This window comes from Anas platyrhynchos, chromosome Z (genome assembly GCF_047663525.1).
Source record: "Anas platyrhynchos isolate ZD024472 breed Pekin duck chromosome Z, IASCAAS_PekinDuck_T2T, whole genome shotgun sequence".
Classification (NCBI taxonomy): Eukaryota; Metazoa; Chordata; class Aves; order Anseriformes; family Anatidae; genus Anas; species Anas platyrhynchos.
The window spans coordinates 64,142,049-64,161,670 of record NC_092621.1 but is presented as its reverse complement, the minus strand read 5'-3'; the positions used below and the strand labels follow the sequence as shown (position 1 = coordinate 64,161,670).

At 40.2% G+C, this 19,622-nt stretch overlaps 1 protein-coding gene across 4 annotated transcripts in view; it reads left to right on the top strand.

Moving 5' to 3' along the window:
- The first annotated feature begins 2,784 nt into the window (after positions 1-2,784).
- GRAMD2B (GRAM domain containing 2B) overlaps positions 2,785-19,622 on the top strand; it is a 41,197-nt gene continuing 24,359 nt past the window's right edge. Inside the window, exon 1 of one of the 4 annotated variants that reach the window (XM_027446491.3) lies at positions 2,785-2,998. In XM_027446491.3, the coding sequence (XP_027302292.1) occupies positions 2,871-2,998 (128 nt within the window). In that variant the 5' untranslated portion in view covers positions 2,785-2,870. Of the gene's footprint in view, positions 2,999-12,311; positions 12,353-12,708; positions 12,901-19,622 lie in introns of those variants that run through there. The other 3 variants (XM_027446490.3, XM_072031146.1, XM_038170730.2) reach the window with 3 other exon arrangements.

Genomic DNA, 19,622 nt, shown 5'->3' with positions numbered 1-19,622 from the left:
GTTGCTGCAACAAAGTTCACATAGTCAGATAATATCAGCTCTGTAGCCACAAGAGCATTTAACTCACTAGGCAAGCACATGATCTGGCTAGTTTAGCACCAACATTGGGAAACCTGGAAGCTCTTCAGTACAAGCACAAGAAGAAATTCTTCACTCAGAGGGTGGAGAGGCCCTGGCACAGGCTGCCCAGAGAAGCTGTGGATGCCCCATCCCTGGAGGTGCTCAAGGCCAGGCTGGATGGGGCTTTGGGCTACTTGGTCTGGAGGGAGGTGTCCCTGCCCATGGCAGGGGGTTGGAATTGGGTGGTCTTTAAGGTCCCTTCCAACCCAAACCATGCTATGATCCTGTGGTTCTATAAGCATACTCAACATGGTCATGTTATTGCAGGCTGGAAAGCATACACTTAACGTGTGTTAGCATATGACAAAAAATGGTAATTTAGAGAGGGTCAGGGTGCTCAATAAGAGAACTTAACTGTTTTGTGGACAACCACATGGATACATAAACTTTAAGGAAGGAAACTATGTAATAGTTGCTCCTTGCTGAAAAAATTCCTGCTGTTACCCATTCAGGAAAAAAATTCAACTGCCCTCTCTCTTATACTTGCTCTTTAATGTCCAGAGGGAATAGAGTTGTCATGAAAGGTTTTCATTACTTTTTGATATACTAATAGTGTGTTTTCAAAGATAAATATTTCATACTACTAATTTACAAGCTCTGTATCATAGAATCATAGAATCAATAAGGACCTCCAAGATCATCTGGTCCAACCACCCCCCTACCACCAACGTCACCCACTAAACCATGTCCCTAAGCACTAAGTCTAACCTTTCCTTGAACACCCCCAGGGACAGTGACTCCACCACCTCCCTGGGCAACCCGTCCCAGTGCCTGACTGCTCTTTCTGAGAACAAATGCCTCTTAATTTCCAACCTGAACCTCCCCTGGAACAACTTGAGGCCATTCTCTCTGGTCCTATCACTTGTCATCTGCAAGCAGAAGCTGACCCCCAGCTCCCCACACCTTCCTTTCAGGTAGTTGCAGAGAGCAATACGGTCTCCCCTGAGTCTCTTCTTCTCCAGACTAAGTAACCTCAGTTCTCTCAGCCTCTCCTATGTCACTTAAGTTTTCAAATCAGTTACAAGGACATTTGTTTCTTTAAAAAGAATAAGGACTTAGTATCACAAGTGGGTAGATGTCAACAAAACAAGAGAGCCAAGGCAAATTCTCCCTATGACTGGAGGAAGAAAACAGCTTTTCTTTGTTGTATGTGTTGAAGGTTATATCACTTGTTTATAGAATAGGAATAGAGTAAAGAAAGACTGCATAGCTTACCATCCCTGTGTTTGTAGTCTATGATCACACAGAATCAAGCAGAACCAAAGTAACAGAAAGGCTCAGATGGCAGGAACCAAAGACGTATAGCATAGCTACTGAAAGATGCATTCATTCTGAAAAATTAACTCAGGAAAATTTTGAGCAGCTTGAACACTGCTCCAAAATACAGATTTTTTCATTTGTTCTGTTTCTCAGGGAATATCTAAGAGGATCAAGAGTGTGTATTTCTTCTTTCTTTTTTTCCTTTCAAGAAAAGAAAGAGTCACATCTATTTGGAATTTTCACTTCCAAGAAAATGGTTGTTTCATCTTTACCTTTACTTCTTGACTGTTATGCTAATCCTGTATTTTAATAGTTACTGTTCTTCCTGTTGTTTCTGTCATTTGCAGAGTTCATTACAGTTTGTCTAGTACTGTCTGCAAAATGAATTTTATCTTTAAAAATGCAAAGACCAGGTTTTAATATTTAGGAAGGTGCAACTTGGGGGGAGGGAGGGTTGAACAGGGAATGACACATTCAGAAAAACAGAATAGTTTGACTAGATTTCATTCAGCTTAGCAGCAAAATATGAGAACAGTCCAAATGCATTTGTATTGTTTCACAATCTATTTATAGATACTGACAAGAGAAAGAGAGAGCTACACTCCGCATGTTTATTCAGTCTCACAGACTAGGGCTTATTATTATGCAGACCCTAAATGAAGATTAGCGGAAGTTCTGGAGATCTTGGGGTGTTGCTTCAGTTTTATAGGAGGGTTCACAATTTAAATAAATGCTCCTTATCATTTCTTTTACTAACCTAATCATTATAGTCATCTTCAACAAACAGAAAACCAAGCAATTTTGTAGTTAATGTTTGCCAATTCCTATGGAAAATGAATAAATAAAAATGATTAGGCAAACTGGCTTTGTTCAGTTGGTGTTTGGTGCACTGAGATTTAAAAAGATTTTCCATGTTTAAGATAAACTGTGAATACTTTATTTCACGGCAACTACCTGCATGCATGTGCACAAATATGTTACTGCAGAAATGCAATATAATGACTTTGGCATGTCAGAACAGGTGGATATAGTCACCTCTGAAACATATACTCATGTTGTTCAAACTTGGAAAATTAGAGACCAGCAGATAATTCACAAAGTAGAATTTCTGACAGATCATATTACTACTTTCAGCACAAGCCTGGCAATGCAACGTCATTTGAATTAAGAGTTCTTGCCTTTTTTTTTTTCTTAAATTCATCCAAACAATTTATTGCTATTTGTACCAACTTTCCAAAGACATAAATTTGGTGAAATTTGTTTCAAAGTGTATCTATGAAGTGCTGCAGGTATAAAAGAAAAAAAAAAAAAAAGAAAGAAAAAAAAAAAACTTGTGATGTCACATCAATGTGTTACTGATTAACTGATTTTAAAACCAGCCCGAGCTGGAGTCACACCAAGAATGCATTTCCTACAGCAGTGAAAGGCTGTGCGCTTGAAGGATCGCTCCAGACCCAAACTTACCTAACTCTGCAGTTAGCACCATTAACATGATGAGAAAAGGGAATTCCTTGGAAGATTCAGTTTTTCATTTTGAAAGTCAGAGCAGCTTCAGAAAGTCAAGTAATGACCCTCCTCCAGTCAGCCCTACAGAGAGTTCTGGATCAGTATTTATAAGGTAAATTCAGGGGCGTTTGGGTGCTCTGTACATACTTGATGCAGGGAGGGACAGGGGAGCAGTGTAGGAGGGCACTGGTACAGACACAATGGTGGAAATACCCTGATGGGGAAGCTTAATTTTTGAAGGCAATGCACACAGAGATGATAATTTATCTTGCATTACTGATTGCACTGGGAAGGGGAGTGTGAAGGAGGAATTTGTTGGGGGGGGGTGGGGGGGGGGGACACAGGAGGGCGTTGTTCTCTTTTCGTGTAACTTTTAGACTGAAGCAGGTCTTTGAGTGTGTATGCTAGTATATAAACTCAAGTCTTTAAATGACCTCTGCAAGGTCATCAAATACTATCTACTATCTCTGTACAAAACAAATTTAAACTGGGTTAGAACAGGGAATTTGACAAAATATTTTGGTGTATGTTTTGGCCTATAGGAAACTTTACAATGCTTATTAAGTTATGTTTCAAGAGAAATTCTACCATCAGAAAAAGGAGTATTCATGCAAGTTGAGATTTTTAATGGCTTTTCTGATAGAGCAATTGCAAATGATTGTCAAGGTGAAATCTCTTTTCTTACTTTAGAAGTGTGGACTTGGGTTGTGAAGTTATAATGAGGTAGAATTCATTGTAGGGAAGAGTTCTGGACAAATCATGCACATTTTAGACAGCATGGATAAATGAGGAAATGCAGAGTCAGAGGGTTGCTGGCACTCCGCATTTATTCCTTCCCATCTACTGCAGGAGAGGGACAGGTAAACATCACCACTATCTATGTCAACCCATTATGAATAAATTATCTTTAAAAAGCTATTCAAAGTAATATTAAATATTTATTGTTCCTTAACCAACATTAAAATTCGTTAGTAAGCTCTGTCTTTCATATCTGCTCATGTCCACCTTGAAGACTGATTTGCAGGGAGCACCTCTATTTATTCTCTGTGTGACTAAATTAAATTTCTTTGTAGCTGGGTGATGGCTTGTATCACTAATTGGGTCACAAGTATAAATAAGTCTGCTGGCCTCATTTTTCCCCTTGTGAAATGTTATTTGGGCTTTTTAATACTATACCTGTATAACGTATTTTCTTACAACTCAAATGTCAGAGTTAATGTCCAACAGTCTGAACACAATAAGGAACCACAAATGTAAAGTTTTAATTAGAACTCTCAGGGGCTTTTACCCAGAAGTAGTTAGTCAGAGCTTGTTTTTTAGAACAGCATCCACACATGTATTTTTATGCTTCTCTTAATCTTTTCCAGTTAGGCAAGTAAGTACAGAGTAAATACAGTGGTGGACGGAGGGTTCAACGCAAGTAGGTTATGTTTAACCACTTGTAATTTGGGCAACAAGAAGTTTGCCCTCTTTTCTCTCTCCAGCCTGGAACTCTGAGCAGACAGATTTACCCACTTTTTATTTACCGCTAGATAACTTGTACACAAAAAGCTACCATATACACTCTGATAGCAACATGATCAGCCCTTACAAAGAACAGAGTCCTTTGCCTTGTGTTTCTCAATAATCGACCTCCCTGCCAAGTAGCAAGTGGCAGGGGGCAGGCCTTCCAGAAATAGAGTTTATTCAACTGCTTCTCCAGTAAGAAGGAATCGTATGATCATAAAGCTCTGCATGAAACTATACCTCCATCAGCAGAAAATACAGAATAACAGGCTGTAAATACAAGGCAATCTAATAAGAAGCGTGCATGATTGCACACGGTGAGCTTAGCAGCTGGACTGGGCTTGTTCTCACTGAACTTGCTTTTCGTGTGTTTGATGCAGTCATGATATGCTTATCTAAAATGAGGCACGTGAAAAATCAAGGGAACAACTCTTGGGAAAAAGAAATGCAGACTCTGCAGTTTCACATGCTGTTTTCAATACCATCCTATTTTCTGAAAGGATATTTCCCATTAATGAAGATGTATCCACAGAGACAATTTAACTGTATTAATGATTGCTCCTATTCATCCTAATTATTCATGCCTGAGGCCCAAAACTGCCAATATACCCAAGTTTTTATACACTTCCGTTTGCACCTCACTGTAATTGGCACCATGCAGATGAGCACAAATTTTCCAGCATCCATGGGGTTATTAACATTTCAGACTAGGGAGCTCACAGTTTATCACCATGGCAGCATGTTATTCCTGACACAGAGCAGAACTGATTTCAGAAGCAAATTATGATTCTGAAGCTATAGCTGAGGTGTCACCCATGCATAATAGATCAGAGAGAGATGTGGACACATGTATATTAAGCATTTTCTCAGTATGAATGTATTGAGTTACTCTGACATTAAAATGAAACATTTTCCAGTAGTCTCAAAATATTGGCCAGAAAATGGGGATTTCAACTCCCCCAGTGGAACTCATCTTTATAATGTGAGTCAATATCCTGCATCCAGATCTCCTAAACTTTAGATAAACTTCAAGCCTTCTGGTTTTCACCAACCTCCAGAACAAATCTGAAAAAAAAAAATAATAATAAAATAAAATACTTTGAACACAAGGAAATATGTTTTTTCAGCAATTTAGATTCAGAACTAGTGACTAGATCAGATTTAGACCAGAAGCTCTGTGAATGTCATACTTCTAAGTATGTTAAGATCAACCTTAGCAGCAATCAACTGCAGGCATAAAAGATCTAAGTATATCAGATACCTTAAAAAAAAAGGCATGGAGGGATTGGGCAGGAACGGGAAGCAGGGGTTCAGCATTGGCCATTGGCATTCATTGATACTAGGTAACATTAAAAAATCAGAAAGAAAAAATAATAATAATAATAATATGAATGAATTATAGAATTATGTTTTCTAAAGGCATAGTCATGGGAATGGAAGTCAAAAGGGTCCTCTTGACTTGTCATCTTCAGAGATTTTTCAATGTGATGCACCAAAAAACAGTTAATTAAATACTAGGTTTTTTTTATCTCCGATCTGCCACTAATATTTTTCCTACAGCAGAATAAGAGAAATATATATACATATTTGCAACACAATTTGTAACATAAATTGTAATGACTGTTTTATTGCAGTTGCATTTTTGTTTGGATACAACAAAGGATCCATACACTTAGGCTTTCTTGCTGAAAATTTTTATATGGGATTGTGAACTTTTTTTTAACAAAATTTCTTGTATGTTAAAATTACAGACCTCAGAAACATATTCAATGTACTGTTGTGAGGCTGAGGCTTAGTTCAGACAAGTCCAAGCAGTAAAGTTAAAGAGATAAGTACATACCTACCACACTCCAAAAGGCATATTACATTGTCTTTATAGCTTAATTACAAGTACTTGAAACACCAGCAAACACTTCACAGTTCAGTGGTTTGTATCTGGGATTTGGTGTTCATGCTGTATGGCCTTCCTATCCAGGATGTACCTAGGTAATATTTTCCTCAGAATAATATAACTCCTGGTTAGGAGTGAGATGAAACAGTAAATCCATCCAGTTTATAATTCACAAGTCCATCCAGTAATTATTATCATCCAGCTTATTGTTCACAACCACCACCAGTGTAGCCTGTGAGAACCCATAGCATCGTGATTTTTTTCATGTCATCTTATTCTCTTGTGCCCCTCACTTTAAGCTTGCTGTCCTCAGGATAAGAGCAATACCTTTCTAAGCTCCTGGAAAGTCTGGACGATAGATATATTATATATATATATATATATATATATATATAATTATTCATATGCATATATATATTTTTGGAAGATTCAGTGTATCCTCAAAGAAGCTGTGCTAGCTTTCACTTTCTTACGTACTTAATATACTGCTGCTCCTCAGAGACTGAATGATTCTCTTCACAACATGATCACCAAATTTAGATGTACAATGAATGTGTAAATGCATGTATATGTGGTCCAAGAAGGTGTATGTATATATACACTCCTGTACCACACACAGATCAAAAAACTGCATACATGCATGCACATTATTCATCATTATTCATTAGACATGTAATCTGTTTGATGCCGTAACATACTGGTGCACCTGGATTGAAAATTTTGTCCATATAATCTGCACAAAGAAAAGTGACACGTGGATGACACCCAGGATTTCCTTTGGACATTTACAAACAAATCAAGCTAAGCTGATCCACCACAGCAGAACAAGCAATATTTTTACTTAGCTCTTGCTGCCTAGCTGGCCAAAGCATTAAATGATGGTCATAAATGCAGAAAATAAATGAATTTTACTGCCATGGGATTTGGTACTTTCATTATTAGGGACGAGATCTAGGCATCACCACATTCTATAACAGTGCCATCCGTGAAGCATCCAGGGCAATGTATTGCTTGGGAAATATGCTATGACTGCTTTTTTTCCTCATGAAATATGAGGAGACAGTGACTTGTGCTTTTCAGCAATGCCAGCTGGCTGAATGCCATCTCGTAGAGAGCAAGAATGAACTACTACATGTACCAAGGCTGCTGTGTTCAGAATATGAGAAAATTGCCATGAATGATTTGGGGAGAGAAGAATGTTCCTTTGCCTCACCACTTCCACTGTGCTTTGCTGAGGCTGCATATTGCCATTAACCCCCCTTTGTCATATTTTTCTTTTGATGCATTGTGTAAGTATGCAGTGTGTCTTCAATGACTTTACACAGTAAGTTGTGTGAAGGGCATTGGTATTGAAATGACAGTGAATGTGCTGATGGAATACATGTGCAATGTTATTATACATTCACCATGAGGGAGGCTGATGCCATATTACTAATACCCCATAAATTTTCTGTGAAAATGTTTCTGCTTTTTCCTGCTGGCTGCTACAATGCATACTTTCAGTGTGGTCTGCTGCATCCACTTCCTTCAGTATTCAGCCACAACGAACAGCCTCAGCATCCCTCACTGTCTATGGTGAGAAATGCTCCAGCTAGCTGTAAAGCCAGCCTAGTTCACGTGCCCCAGGCACTTCCCTGTCTGAAGGGCCGTACTACCAACACAGTAATCTAGGCTCCTTTAAACCAAAACAGGGATGGATAAATTGATAGGACTTCTAGCAAAATGATCAGATGAAACCTATCACTTGCCAGAAGTCTCTATAAAGCAATCTCACGCTTTTAGAAAGGAATAAATTATGAAAATATTAATCCAGGCAGGGAATGGGGATCAGCTAACCAAAACTGCCTTTTAGCCTTTACAAAACTCTCACTGCGTTCTGGCACTAGTTATCTTCTACTGACTGTTTACAATGTTGATTTATTCCATTTGTTTTGAGCACACTTCAAGTATGCTGAGTGATTTGCAGATGTTTCTGAGCATTCCTGCTTGAGGTAGGAGTATCACCAACACTAAATCAGGTCAGGTGTGGTTTTATATAGCTGAGACTCGAAACCTCCAAAGATACAGTCTACAGCCTCTCTGGGTAACCTTCTACAGTGCTGCACCACTCTTTTAGCATATATTTTTTTTTCTCTTTTGCAGTCTGCACCTCCCAAGCTGTAAGTCATTTCACTGTGACCTGTGGGTGCTTTACATACATTCTGGAAATTAATTTTTCTTACTAACTTACATCTTCTCAAATGCGTCTAACTTGTGTCTGGTACTATCACAGCTCCCAGTCATATTCTATTTATCATACATCTGCTTTCCTATTGTATTTCCACAGAGCAATATAAGGATTTATTTAACGGTTTTTTCATCACTTAATGGCTCCCAAGACATTTGAGTATCTTTTACAGAATCCTAACAATGCAGAATATCATATAGGAAACTGAAGAAAAGATATAACTTGAGATGTGGTCTGCCATTCAAAAGTAATAGTATTGAGGCACTATAAAGGCTGTATCTTTTTGTATCTTTTTTTTTTTTTTGATTGCACCTGATTTTGTCATTTTTGAGAAACTTTTCCAATTGACATTTCTGATAAAAATCACCTCATTCATGGAAAGCATTTAGACTGTAACACTATGGTTTAGAAATTCATTGTACTGAATATAATAGCCAAATTTACCTACAAGTTCTCTACTATTTGACTTTGTACTGAAATTTGTAACAGACAAAGGATATGAAAGAATAATATATGCTGTGAGAGATAAAACTCAATGACTTTATTTTAATCATCACTTACTGTAGTAGAGGCTTCTCTTTTAGATCAGATTTGCTTTCAGTTTAAAGTAGAAAAGCTTTTGTTCTGCATCTAGTATTGCAAATGAAACATTAAAGTACAGTCTTTCAGATAGCAGACTTCATTAATTATGCAGAAGACACCAGACCAAGCTTTAGGTACTCAAATTCATCTTCAACATAGGGACATCCATCTCCTAGAAAGTTGTTTTACGCAGTCTTAAATTCAAAATTTTCTTAACATGGAAATCAGCTGTAACACTGAGAGGAACAGATGGAAGAGTACTTCTGGCTTTTACCTTTCAGAGCAAAACTTGTGGACTTAGGAGGAGGAATGGCACAAACAATTACAGAATAATTCTCTACTGAGTAGATACATATGTGCTCAATATATACTGTAGTCATGTATATACATCCCTGTATGTCACTGTAGTCACTTCCTGCTTTGTTCTGTCCCAAGGAAGTTTGCTCACATTAGGCATGCTGATATCCACCATATAAACTGAGAAATACGTTATGAATATCCTTAATTACTGTACTGAAATAAAAATACAAGTTAAATAATGCTGATTATCACAATCTCTTCTGACCCAGTTTATTTCCAGCTAGATTGCCTTTTTAAAAAAAAAAAAAATAATCTTTCATTGGCCATATTATATCCAAGAATCCCTAGGCATGAGTGGTAGTCCTACTGCTGTTTTATACTGACCTTCTAGGTGTGTCTCATTGGGCCCCTTTACCCTTCCCTTCCTAATGTTATTCAAGACAAGTGGAGATTAAGGACTTCCTCTGGATGATAGCAAACACTGGAATAGGGATAGGGAATGAACTTGATGACTTGGTGAGTCTCTCCCTGTTCAATTTTACTGTTTTCATATGTATCTTTTTTTTTTTTAAAACAAAAGCTTTTCATAGTATTTCAGCACTAGTTTTTCTTCACTCACTGCGTTATACATAATTTTAAGGTCCTACTTATTGAAAAAGGTATTCCTGACCTCTTTTGAAATTTTGACCCTTTAGTTGAGACTCTTCAGAGCAAAAGCTTGTCAATTTTTGCCTACCTGGCATCACTAGTACTGCAGGTATTAAATAGCAATCTGAAATTTTAACACACTAATTTATTTTTCTGTCCCCAGTCTGAACTTCACCAGCTAGAAAAATAAAGTTCAGATTTTCACACACCAGGTCTCTCTCTGTTGTTGATGGCTTCATCTTGACATACTCACTTTACCATATCTATTATACACCAGCAATTATACCTGTACAGTAAAGGCTCCTGTGTGATTTTTTGCATATTTAAGACTTGCTGTAGCATATAAAAATAAAAGCATAAAGCTTTTGAGAATATTCCACCCACATGACCAGCTGCACATTTGATAGTTTAATATAACACCTCTTGTACTACTACTTTCTCTCTCTTTACTACTGTGAATTCTGGCATTCACAGTTTTTATCACTCTGGAATCTGTCATTTGCTCTGGAGCTGCTGCACTGTGCACATTTTGACAAAGGTTGTCCACAGAGTTTCTTTTCCAAATCCTCCAAAAACAACAAGCTAGAGCCATGGCTTATTACTTCCACTGATATTAAAGGAAAATAACAAAATTTGGAGGAATCACTATCGAAAACTTGCCAGAACCAAGTCTCTGACAAGGGTTAAGATACCATGATATGGAATAAAGTATCTAGTAAGGATTCACTTTTAGTGTCTATGCTGCAGGAATCAATTTATTTGAATGTCACTTTCTTTTTACAGCAAATACCTTGACTATTCAGTGCAGAATGTTTTGCATACCTTGAGAATGGAGCTGGCTGAAACTACAGCTGCAGAGACTAAGCTCCAGGGGCCAAGCAGCTTCTTCCCAGTTTTTTCACCACTGTGGTCGAGGCAGAAATCTCTGGAGAGGAGTGAGCAAAACAGGCAGCAGTAGCATTTCTCTGCTGTAGCTAGAGCTTGTAAGCCAAAGTGTTCAAAAGGCAAATGATTTTGTTCAAATATCTAAATGCTAGACTCTCACCTACTGTAAATCAGCATTATTCTGCTGGAGGGAGCAGCGCTACACAAGAAAACTAAAATAGTAACTGATACATTTGCAGTGCATCCCAGTAATGAAAGGCCTTCAAAAACAGAACAAAGGGAAGCCAGTTACTTTTTCTGCTGGTTCTAGACATACTGTGCATGCCATGGTAATGCACACTGTCAGTGAGAATAACTCCCAGGGAACCCAAAGCCTCACACAGGTTGCTGCATCCCAACCAAGGGTCCTGGATCCTAACAGACACAGGAAGACAGCACTGCCTTTCAGCTCCAGCTCTACTCACAGCCCATACACCTGAAGTGGGGCCTATTCTGTTTTCCTTTCCATAACCAGGACGCCGCTGTACAGCCACTGGTTGTGTCTGGCATACAGTGGTGACGTAGGGAATGCCAAACCAGCTCAGGTGCTGCACAGGGGAGGATAAGGCAGCAAAGTCTCACAGATACAGGACCTAACAGGTTAGGGTAATGTTTCCTAAAACTACAGCTCATTTGTTTTTCTGCGCTTGCCTTGGTTTTCACATTCTTATACATAAACATTAGTTAATGGTTTCTCCCAGAAGTACAGCTATTTAAAAATTCTTACTTCCCACCCAGCTTGGTGCATAGAGTTTACATTTTATAGGACTGGAGCTAGCAAAACCCATCCGGTCTAATTAAGACCAGAAATTAATCTCACATTTTCTGCAGGATGTCCAACCAGTTTTGGCAGTCCTGATCCTTTTAACCTTTAACACTTGTTTCTCTTTAGCCATTTCCTGAATATATTGCAACATTACCTAATGCTTAGTTCTTTCACTTTTCAAAATACTGTGCAAGTGTCAAGCATCTCTGAATCTTATCAATGCCACTGGAAGATACATTAGCATCTATATCCTACTCTGATATCCACAAGGAGTTTTCTATGTGTTTTGCCCTTACCTCCCGTGAGTCTGGTGGCTGAGATGAGTGTAGAAGAAGAAAATGTGATAAAACTACTATTAATTTCATTGATATATTCTAATGCATTAAGCCATGAAAATCGACCTTTTCCTAGAGACTTCATTTTTTCTTTCTTTCTTTTCTTTTCAAACTTTCATCCCAAGGTTGGCCTTTTTTAGATTGCGTCCCTAAAGCCACAGACTCCGTCCTTCTGCGTTGTGGTGCTTCGTGAAAACACTAGTTCCCCAAACTGAACTATTTGTCCGGTGTTAACCAGATAAGGAGAGCATTTTCCTCCATATGTGTGTGCTCACCTTTCGTGCCAGGTAGGATGGCTTGCGCCAAACTCTGCCGGGCTGCGAGCAAATGCCCCCTCGACCTGACGAGCACCGGGTGTGTGTGTGTGTGGGGGGGGGGGGGGGCTGTTACTTGTTGTCTGATTTTACACAACACTCTGTGATTTACTGGGGCTGACAAACCAGCCCGAAAAGAAAGGAAAACGACAATCCTGGGGGGAGCTGGCAGGTGGAAGGAATATCCAGGCGGGGTTGGGGGTCAGACCGAGCTCTGTATGTGGGGGGCTGCCCCTCAGCACCTCCCCTCAGCCCCCCCACACGCCTACGAAGCCGCTCGGAGGCCATTTGCTCGTTCAGCCTCCATAGCTCCGGATCCGCCTCCCCAGCGCCCGCCCCGGGGCGGGGGCAGCACGGCCCGGCCCGGCCCGGCCCTGCCCGTCCCGGGCACCCGGCGGTGTGTGGCGGCCGTGAGGCAGCGCCGTGCCCATGGTGCTCATGACAGAGCAGCGCTGCGAGGCGGAGGAGCCGAAGGCTGGGCGGGCCGGCGGCAGGCGGGAATGCCGGGGCGCCCTGCGGCTGTGAGTAGCGGGGAGCCCCGGCCTCTGCTCGGGACGGGAGAGGTCGGGGAAGCGGGAGGGGTCCCTGGCTAGCCGGGGAGGGAGGTGGCGAGTGCCCCTGGCCATTTGCCACCCCGCCGTGGTGGCCGTCGATGTGCGAGGAGTTTGGCGCCGGGGAAGGACGGCGCTGGGAAACCCGCAGCTTCTCCCCGAGAGTCGCTTTCTGCCTCTCCTCGGGGGCTTTCCTCCCCGGAGGAAAACTCCGCACAAAGATTTAATCTGAAGCAGGCTCCAGGAGAGCAACTTACCAGCCACTGGCGCCTTTTCTGAAAAGAAAGTCTGTGGGGGTCTGTGGTCATTATTTTTTCTCTTGTGTCCCTGATCCCCAAGCAGCTGTATCCCCAAAATAAGTATCACGGTGAAATCTGTTGCCAGAAATAACTTTCTGGTTGGAAAGCAGCAATAACCCAGGTTTCTTCTAAACGTCCTTCGTCCCATCTGGTGTAGTCACATCAGAGAGTTCACGAAACAAGGGAGGTGTAGCTCCCCAAACTTCAGAGCCCTCTGACTTCCAGCCTTGGGTCCTGATCCCCCCCACAGAACTGTGCCGATGAACCTAACGAAGCTTTTCAGGTATGCAAGATCCATATCTGATTCCGTGCTTAAGAATGGGGCCGGGAGCCTGATGATAAAATTTATCATCAGAGAGATTTTACACGATGCTCTCTTTTGTCCCCGAGCGTTTAATCCTTCAGAGTTGGATCTAGTGTGCTTTCAGGAGTGAGGTTAGTCCTGACCGGTGTGACAAATGGAAAAGTCTCCTTAATTACAGCCCTTTTCCTAGCCCTCCGTTTTTGCTGCTCAGGAGAAGGTAGGTGTGGTGTGGGGGGCAGCCTGGTGGTCTTTGGCTACAAAGTTTTCAGCAATCCTAACCTGGGCAGCAGGGGGGTAAAAAGGCTGGGTGTTGCGGAACACAGCGGAAGATGTTGTGAAATGCTTTGTCATAAGCTAGAGAATCACTTACACATTTCATAGCTGGAAACAAAGCTAGAATTTATTTGCCAATCCTGCCTTAACCGAGAAGTGGATCCCTGAAGAAGCATTGTGCTTATTTGACCGTGACTTAACGTCAGAGGCTAAGTAACTTTGGTTTGGCTGAAGTGAATCTGCAGGCGGGATTGTTCAGCTGAAGAACAAGGGCTGTGACTTGGTTTTGATGCACTCGGAGCTGAGCTAGCAAAAAGTTGAATCACTGAAATTTTTGTGTGTGTGTGCTTTTTTTTTTTTTTTTAATATCTTAAATAAGCGTGTGTATGTCAGGGTGGGAGGGTGGGGTGTTCTTTCCCTCCGTGTACTTTCTGGAAACAGTGTGCAACTAACAGGGCTCGTGCTGGCTTCTGCTTGAAAAAAAATCCTTGCAGAGTTGTGGAGGCTCATGGAATCTTTTAGCATTTTCCAGTGCACAGGGGAGAGAGATTTATGTGTATGCTAATCTGTACTTCCTGAAGGAATGCCTAAAATATTCAGTTTAGAGATGGACTTTATGGCTTCATAACCTTCTGCCAGCACAACAGTTCCCTGAGGGATAGGTGCCTGTGACGGATTGAAGCTGTACAAGTATCCATTTATTTATTTATTTATTTATTTATTTTTATTTCAAGGTTAAATCTGAGGAGATTATCTGCTAGTGATTCAGGAAACTTTACACGGAGTTAAATACATTCGTATAGATTTAGAAAATGGACTCCTCTAGCAAATTTGGTGACAGGCATGTCTTCTTTGCAAAGCCTGCAGTTAATCTCAGGGGCTTGAGCAACCCCAGAGGTATCACTGAACGGAAGATGTGTGCTGTCATTATCCACATCCAAAACAGTGCTGTTTGGAAATTTCATCATTAAATGGAGTTCCTCCAAAGTGAGTCAAAAGTTCCTGGTCAGATAGCACTTTCCAAGTGGTCTTCAATGACAACGAGGATGGCCTGGAACCAAAAGGGATTTAACCATTGTGTTGTCTTCAGAAGACATTTATTTCTCTGACTTGGGGTGTGTTATTTGGGACGTTTATGGTGGTGCTCAACCTGTCTAAGGAGCTGTTAACCCTACGGCAGGGACTGCTGGTGGAAAAGAAGTTGTATCTCTGAAAACAAAATGCTGTGTATTAAAGAGAAGTGGCAGAGATGTAATAAAGAGCCCTTCATATTCAATGTCAGCATGCTTCTCCTCTCACACATACTTGTTTCTGGTGAGTTAGGGGTAGCATTTTCTGTTTTCCGCTACAGGCAGGATTTGTCCTGAGACCATTAAGTCTGTCTGTGTGAGGGCACTGAGTGACTGAATGGTAAGATAGTGCTAACATTAAGTGGCATGTTCTGTCCTCTTACAGTTGCAGGCACAAGGTAATGTCCAGTTACTGAGTATAACAAAGAAATGACAGGCTGAGGCTTTGAAAGGTGTAGAATCTTTTTTTTTTGAGCAAAAATAGGTTGTACATCCTGGGTAAAATGTGCTACTGAAAGCAGTAGAAAATGCTTACAAGCAAATTATGTACTTCTGGTAAAAGGCAGAATGCAATTTTTATCATTCTTTTCTTTTTGTTATGCTGTAATATCAACTGACAAATAATTATGAGTGAAGTTAAAAGATAATTGTTTGGCTGACCTGCACGTAATCACAGCACACTAACTTTTGTCCTTAACAATATTACTTGAGATAAATAGAATATGCACAGAGGTAAGTGGAGGTTATTTATTACTCATTAAAAGCTGTAACATCTGATAGAGATCAACCTTTTTCCAGCAGCTAAATTTCTGCTGTTTTTGTTATTGCTGCTGTTTGTATGTACCTCGCATACCTTTTTAGACTTGTGTTACTGTTACACCTGAGACACATGGTGATATCCTTTAGATATTCTTTAGTCTAACCAAAATTGATAGGAAGGTGTGGATCCAGCTAGGATGCTTAGCAGCAGTCTCTTCAAATACTGTCATCATGCAGAAAGTTACTTCTCTGAACATAACAGGAGAGTAGGACAACCTGTTCGTTCCTGTTCCTCCATTTTTATTTGGAAATAAATATCTTGCTTTTTCTAGATCATCTCTGAGTTACCCAAAATTAGAGACATTTTCATGTTTTCTTGCCAGAAAATTGCAAACAAATATTTAAAACATCTGTTCTTCCTTCCTGACAGTGGAAGGAGGGTCAGTGGGAGACTGCAGGAGGACATGGGCAGCTGTTCCCACACAGCCCTCTGCACAGAGCCCTTGCCTCTTTGTAAAATGGTGTAGCATGATGCCTGGTACAGTAATGGAATCAAGTGCAGGTAGGTGGGACACCTGAATAAAAGGGAGAACCAGGACTGTAGCATATGTACAAAGAGAACACGTTTTCCTCTTCTTAATTACCCAGCAACTGACCGTCAGTTCTACACCAAAATACTCGCTTCCTTTAACTCAGTCTTCTACCTGGCACTAACAGGCTTCTGCCTACATCCTTGAAAAATAATCACACCAAGGTGAGAAATGTTAATAAACTTTCCTGAAATAGTGGCAGGAAATAATGTGCAAGTTGCAGATAGGCAGCAGAGAAACTCAGCAGGACAGAGGAGGTAGAGGCAGTGTGAAGCCGCCTTCCTCTGTGCATGGATGGGGGAAGCCTTCTAGTTACTTTACTATGAAACAGCAATTCCTGATGCCCCCCAGGAATCAATCCTATCTAGGTGTGTCCATTACAAAGATCCATTCTTGTGGCCACTTCATTGATTTAGCCCTCTGGGAATCTTGCCATAGAAGAATCTCTAAGTTTGAGAGTGCTGGGGAGATACTGGCAGATGAAATGCTGCAGTTAGATACCCTGGGAAAATGATGAAGTCTTTTCCCAGAAAAATGAGCTGCATTAACTTTGACTTTTTTTTTTTTAATTTGTTAAAGGGTGATTTTAACTCCCTTTAAAAGGTAAACCTGCAGACTATTAATGTGTGCCCCATCAGACTGTCTAGTGGCTGTCTACCTTCTGCTTCCCTCCCCCTTGCTAGGTTTCCTAATACACCCTTTATCCTTACTGGTAGGTGGTGTGTTTTTGTTTTGTTTTGTTTTCCTGCTAGTTTAGGCTATTTCTAAAGATAGACCACCTACAATCTTGATAGTAGTTTTGCAGTTACCATTTATGTTACAGTAGTTCAAGAAGAACCATTTAGGTTTGTTCAACGTTTTTCTGGACAAGAAGGAATATTATAATTTTATTATACACTGGACTTTTGTATTATAAGTCCATTCAACTATGGGGAATTTTAGAATCCGTGTAAATTTGCTGAAGGCCAGCAAATGCATAGTGATGGAGGACAGTGAGCGTATGGACTGTGGAAATGCTCCACAAAGTAGAGGAAGAGATATACCCAAGTAAAAAATCATAATGGTGATGATGATCATCATAGATTACAGAGATAATTATGGGAAATTCAGCATTGTGAGACCCTTGGCGAGCAGGAAGCCTCCAGTAGTTATTTCACCTTCCATCAAGGGTGGAAACTGATCAAAGCATGATGAAACAGGATAGATGGACACAATTAGATAGTCATGTTCATCTCAGTTAGGCATTAAGCCTTGTTGTGTATGGTTCTTGCTGGGAATCCTACAGGAACAGAAGTTGTAGATAAGCATCCCATTAAATAACTTTTTTACACTTTCTGTACTAATATAGTGTTATCTTTTTCATGGAGAAATCTCATTGATGATTGTGGATTATTGTTGTCAATGCCAGGTATGAAAGAAACTGCTACATGATCAACCCTGATTAAAGAAAGAAAATGATTTTTTTTATCACCTTACATTGATTGAAATAGCTTATATGCAGGATATTGAGTCAATATTTCTTAAAGAGCCATGAAACAATGTTCTGATCAAGTGATTCCCGATTTATGGCTTTATTCCTTCCCCTGCCACTTAGGAAACACAAAGGTGTCAGTAGGAATGCTCCCAAACCCCTCCTGTGATCTCTAACTGTTCTGCATTGTTAATTGCAGTAGCTGGTGTCTGCTGCTTTTTTTTTTCTTTTTTTAATCCTAATGCAGTCTGATATAACTACTTAATTCTTTTTTTTTTTTTCAGAAATACAGTTATTGCTGTCAGCCAAGTCTTTTATCATGTGGAGGCATGTTGCTCTGGAGTTCTTCCTCCAAAACAGAGATGTAGCTTCAAGTAGTGAGGCCAAACCTTTGTATGCTCTGGTGATTGTGCCTCAATTGTGCAGGTACAGAGGGAGATCTGTATCACCTTTGCCTGAGTTATGTAGCAGATGTAGTTGATATAGCCCTGTGTGGTCATATTGAACACAAGGATTGTGTACAGTTGCAGTATTTATTTTAATTTAATATGGTGTAGAACAGTTGGTAGCCCGGGCACCTAAGTGCCTTTGTGCTCTTTTTTTTTTTTTTTCTGCTCCCTGAACAAACCATAGATCAGGAATTCTTTCTTCTTTCTCCTCCCTTTTTCCTGTCACTTGTGGCAGCTAAAGACAAAAATGTGGTTTAGTAAAAGGCTGCACACTACTTCAATAGGAATTATGGTTCTGCTTTTTATCTGCTTCTGGGTTAGAAGATAAGGTAGGCTAGAGCTAGGAAGTAGAAAAAAACTTCCCACCTAAAGGCTGCCAGCCAGCTGGAGAATGAAAAGAGCACATGCTCCAGTCCAAAGTAGAAATGAAGGAGTATCTTCCCCAGAGACCTTTTACCTTTTTTTTTTTTTTTTTTTTTTTTTCCCAGAAATGTGTCTATTAAGATTTGTGTCTTGTGTTTGACTTGTCTATGCCTACATTCAGATGAATATTTGTTGGGCACCCTGCTGAGACTCCCACAAAAACTGCATCGTGGGGATCTTGTGGGGTTGAGCGAAGATGTGTGTGAGCAGGCTTTTGCTTTTTGAAGTGGATATCTGAAACGGAAACTCCTGACAAGACAAGAGAGCTAAATGGCTTATGTTCCTGTGCTAGTGTTAACCTAATAAAATATCTTGTTATAGTGTATCACGTTTCAGAGCACAGGGAATTCTTTTTCTTTTTTTTTTTTTTTCTTTCTGGGGAACTTGATAGCAGTCTGGTTTTGATTAGACAGGGAATACAGCCAGTTAATAATAGATGGTATTTAGAGCAGAGAATTTACATACTTGCTAATGACGTCTGTGGTGTCACAGTGATCTTGCTGATGTCCAAGTGGTAAGGTGGTGTGAAACCTGATCTGATTATTATGTGAAATGTCTGGTCAGTGGAGGGGAAAAAAAAAATTACTTCCTCTATCCTTCACAGTGTTGGAAGCTTTATTGCTCAGTATTAACTCAAAAATTTCATTCACCCTTTTAATATAGTTTCACAGACACTTGTAACACTCACAGGTAATTCTGTTCTTAGAGATAAGTGTGAAATAGAACACAGTAAATTGTTCTGAAATAATAATTCTGAAATTCAGTACTTATATAAAAATAAGACAATAATAATTAAAAAGCTGTTAGCCACTGAGAGGCAATGCTAGCTGATGTCAAGATTCCACCTGTGTTCACAGACCAGTTTCATCAAAGAAATGCATGGAGGAGCACATGGACGTGGCATATAGGTCTGTGCTTCCATCCACTTGTGTATGATATTCGGCTAACATGCTGCTGTATGATTTTGCCTCCATTACGCCATATTTGACCATGATCTAATGAGAAGAGAATTAGCCTGCACCTCAAACAACCTGAAGCAACTGAATCTCAGCCT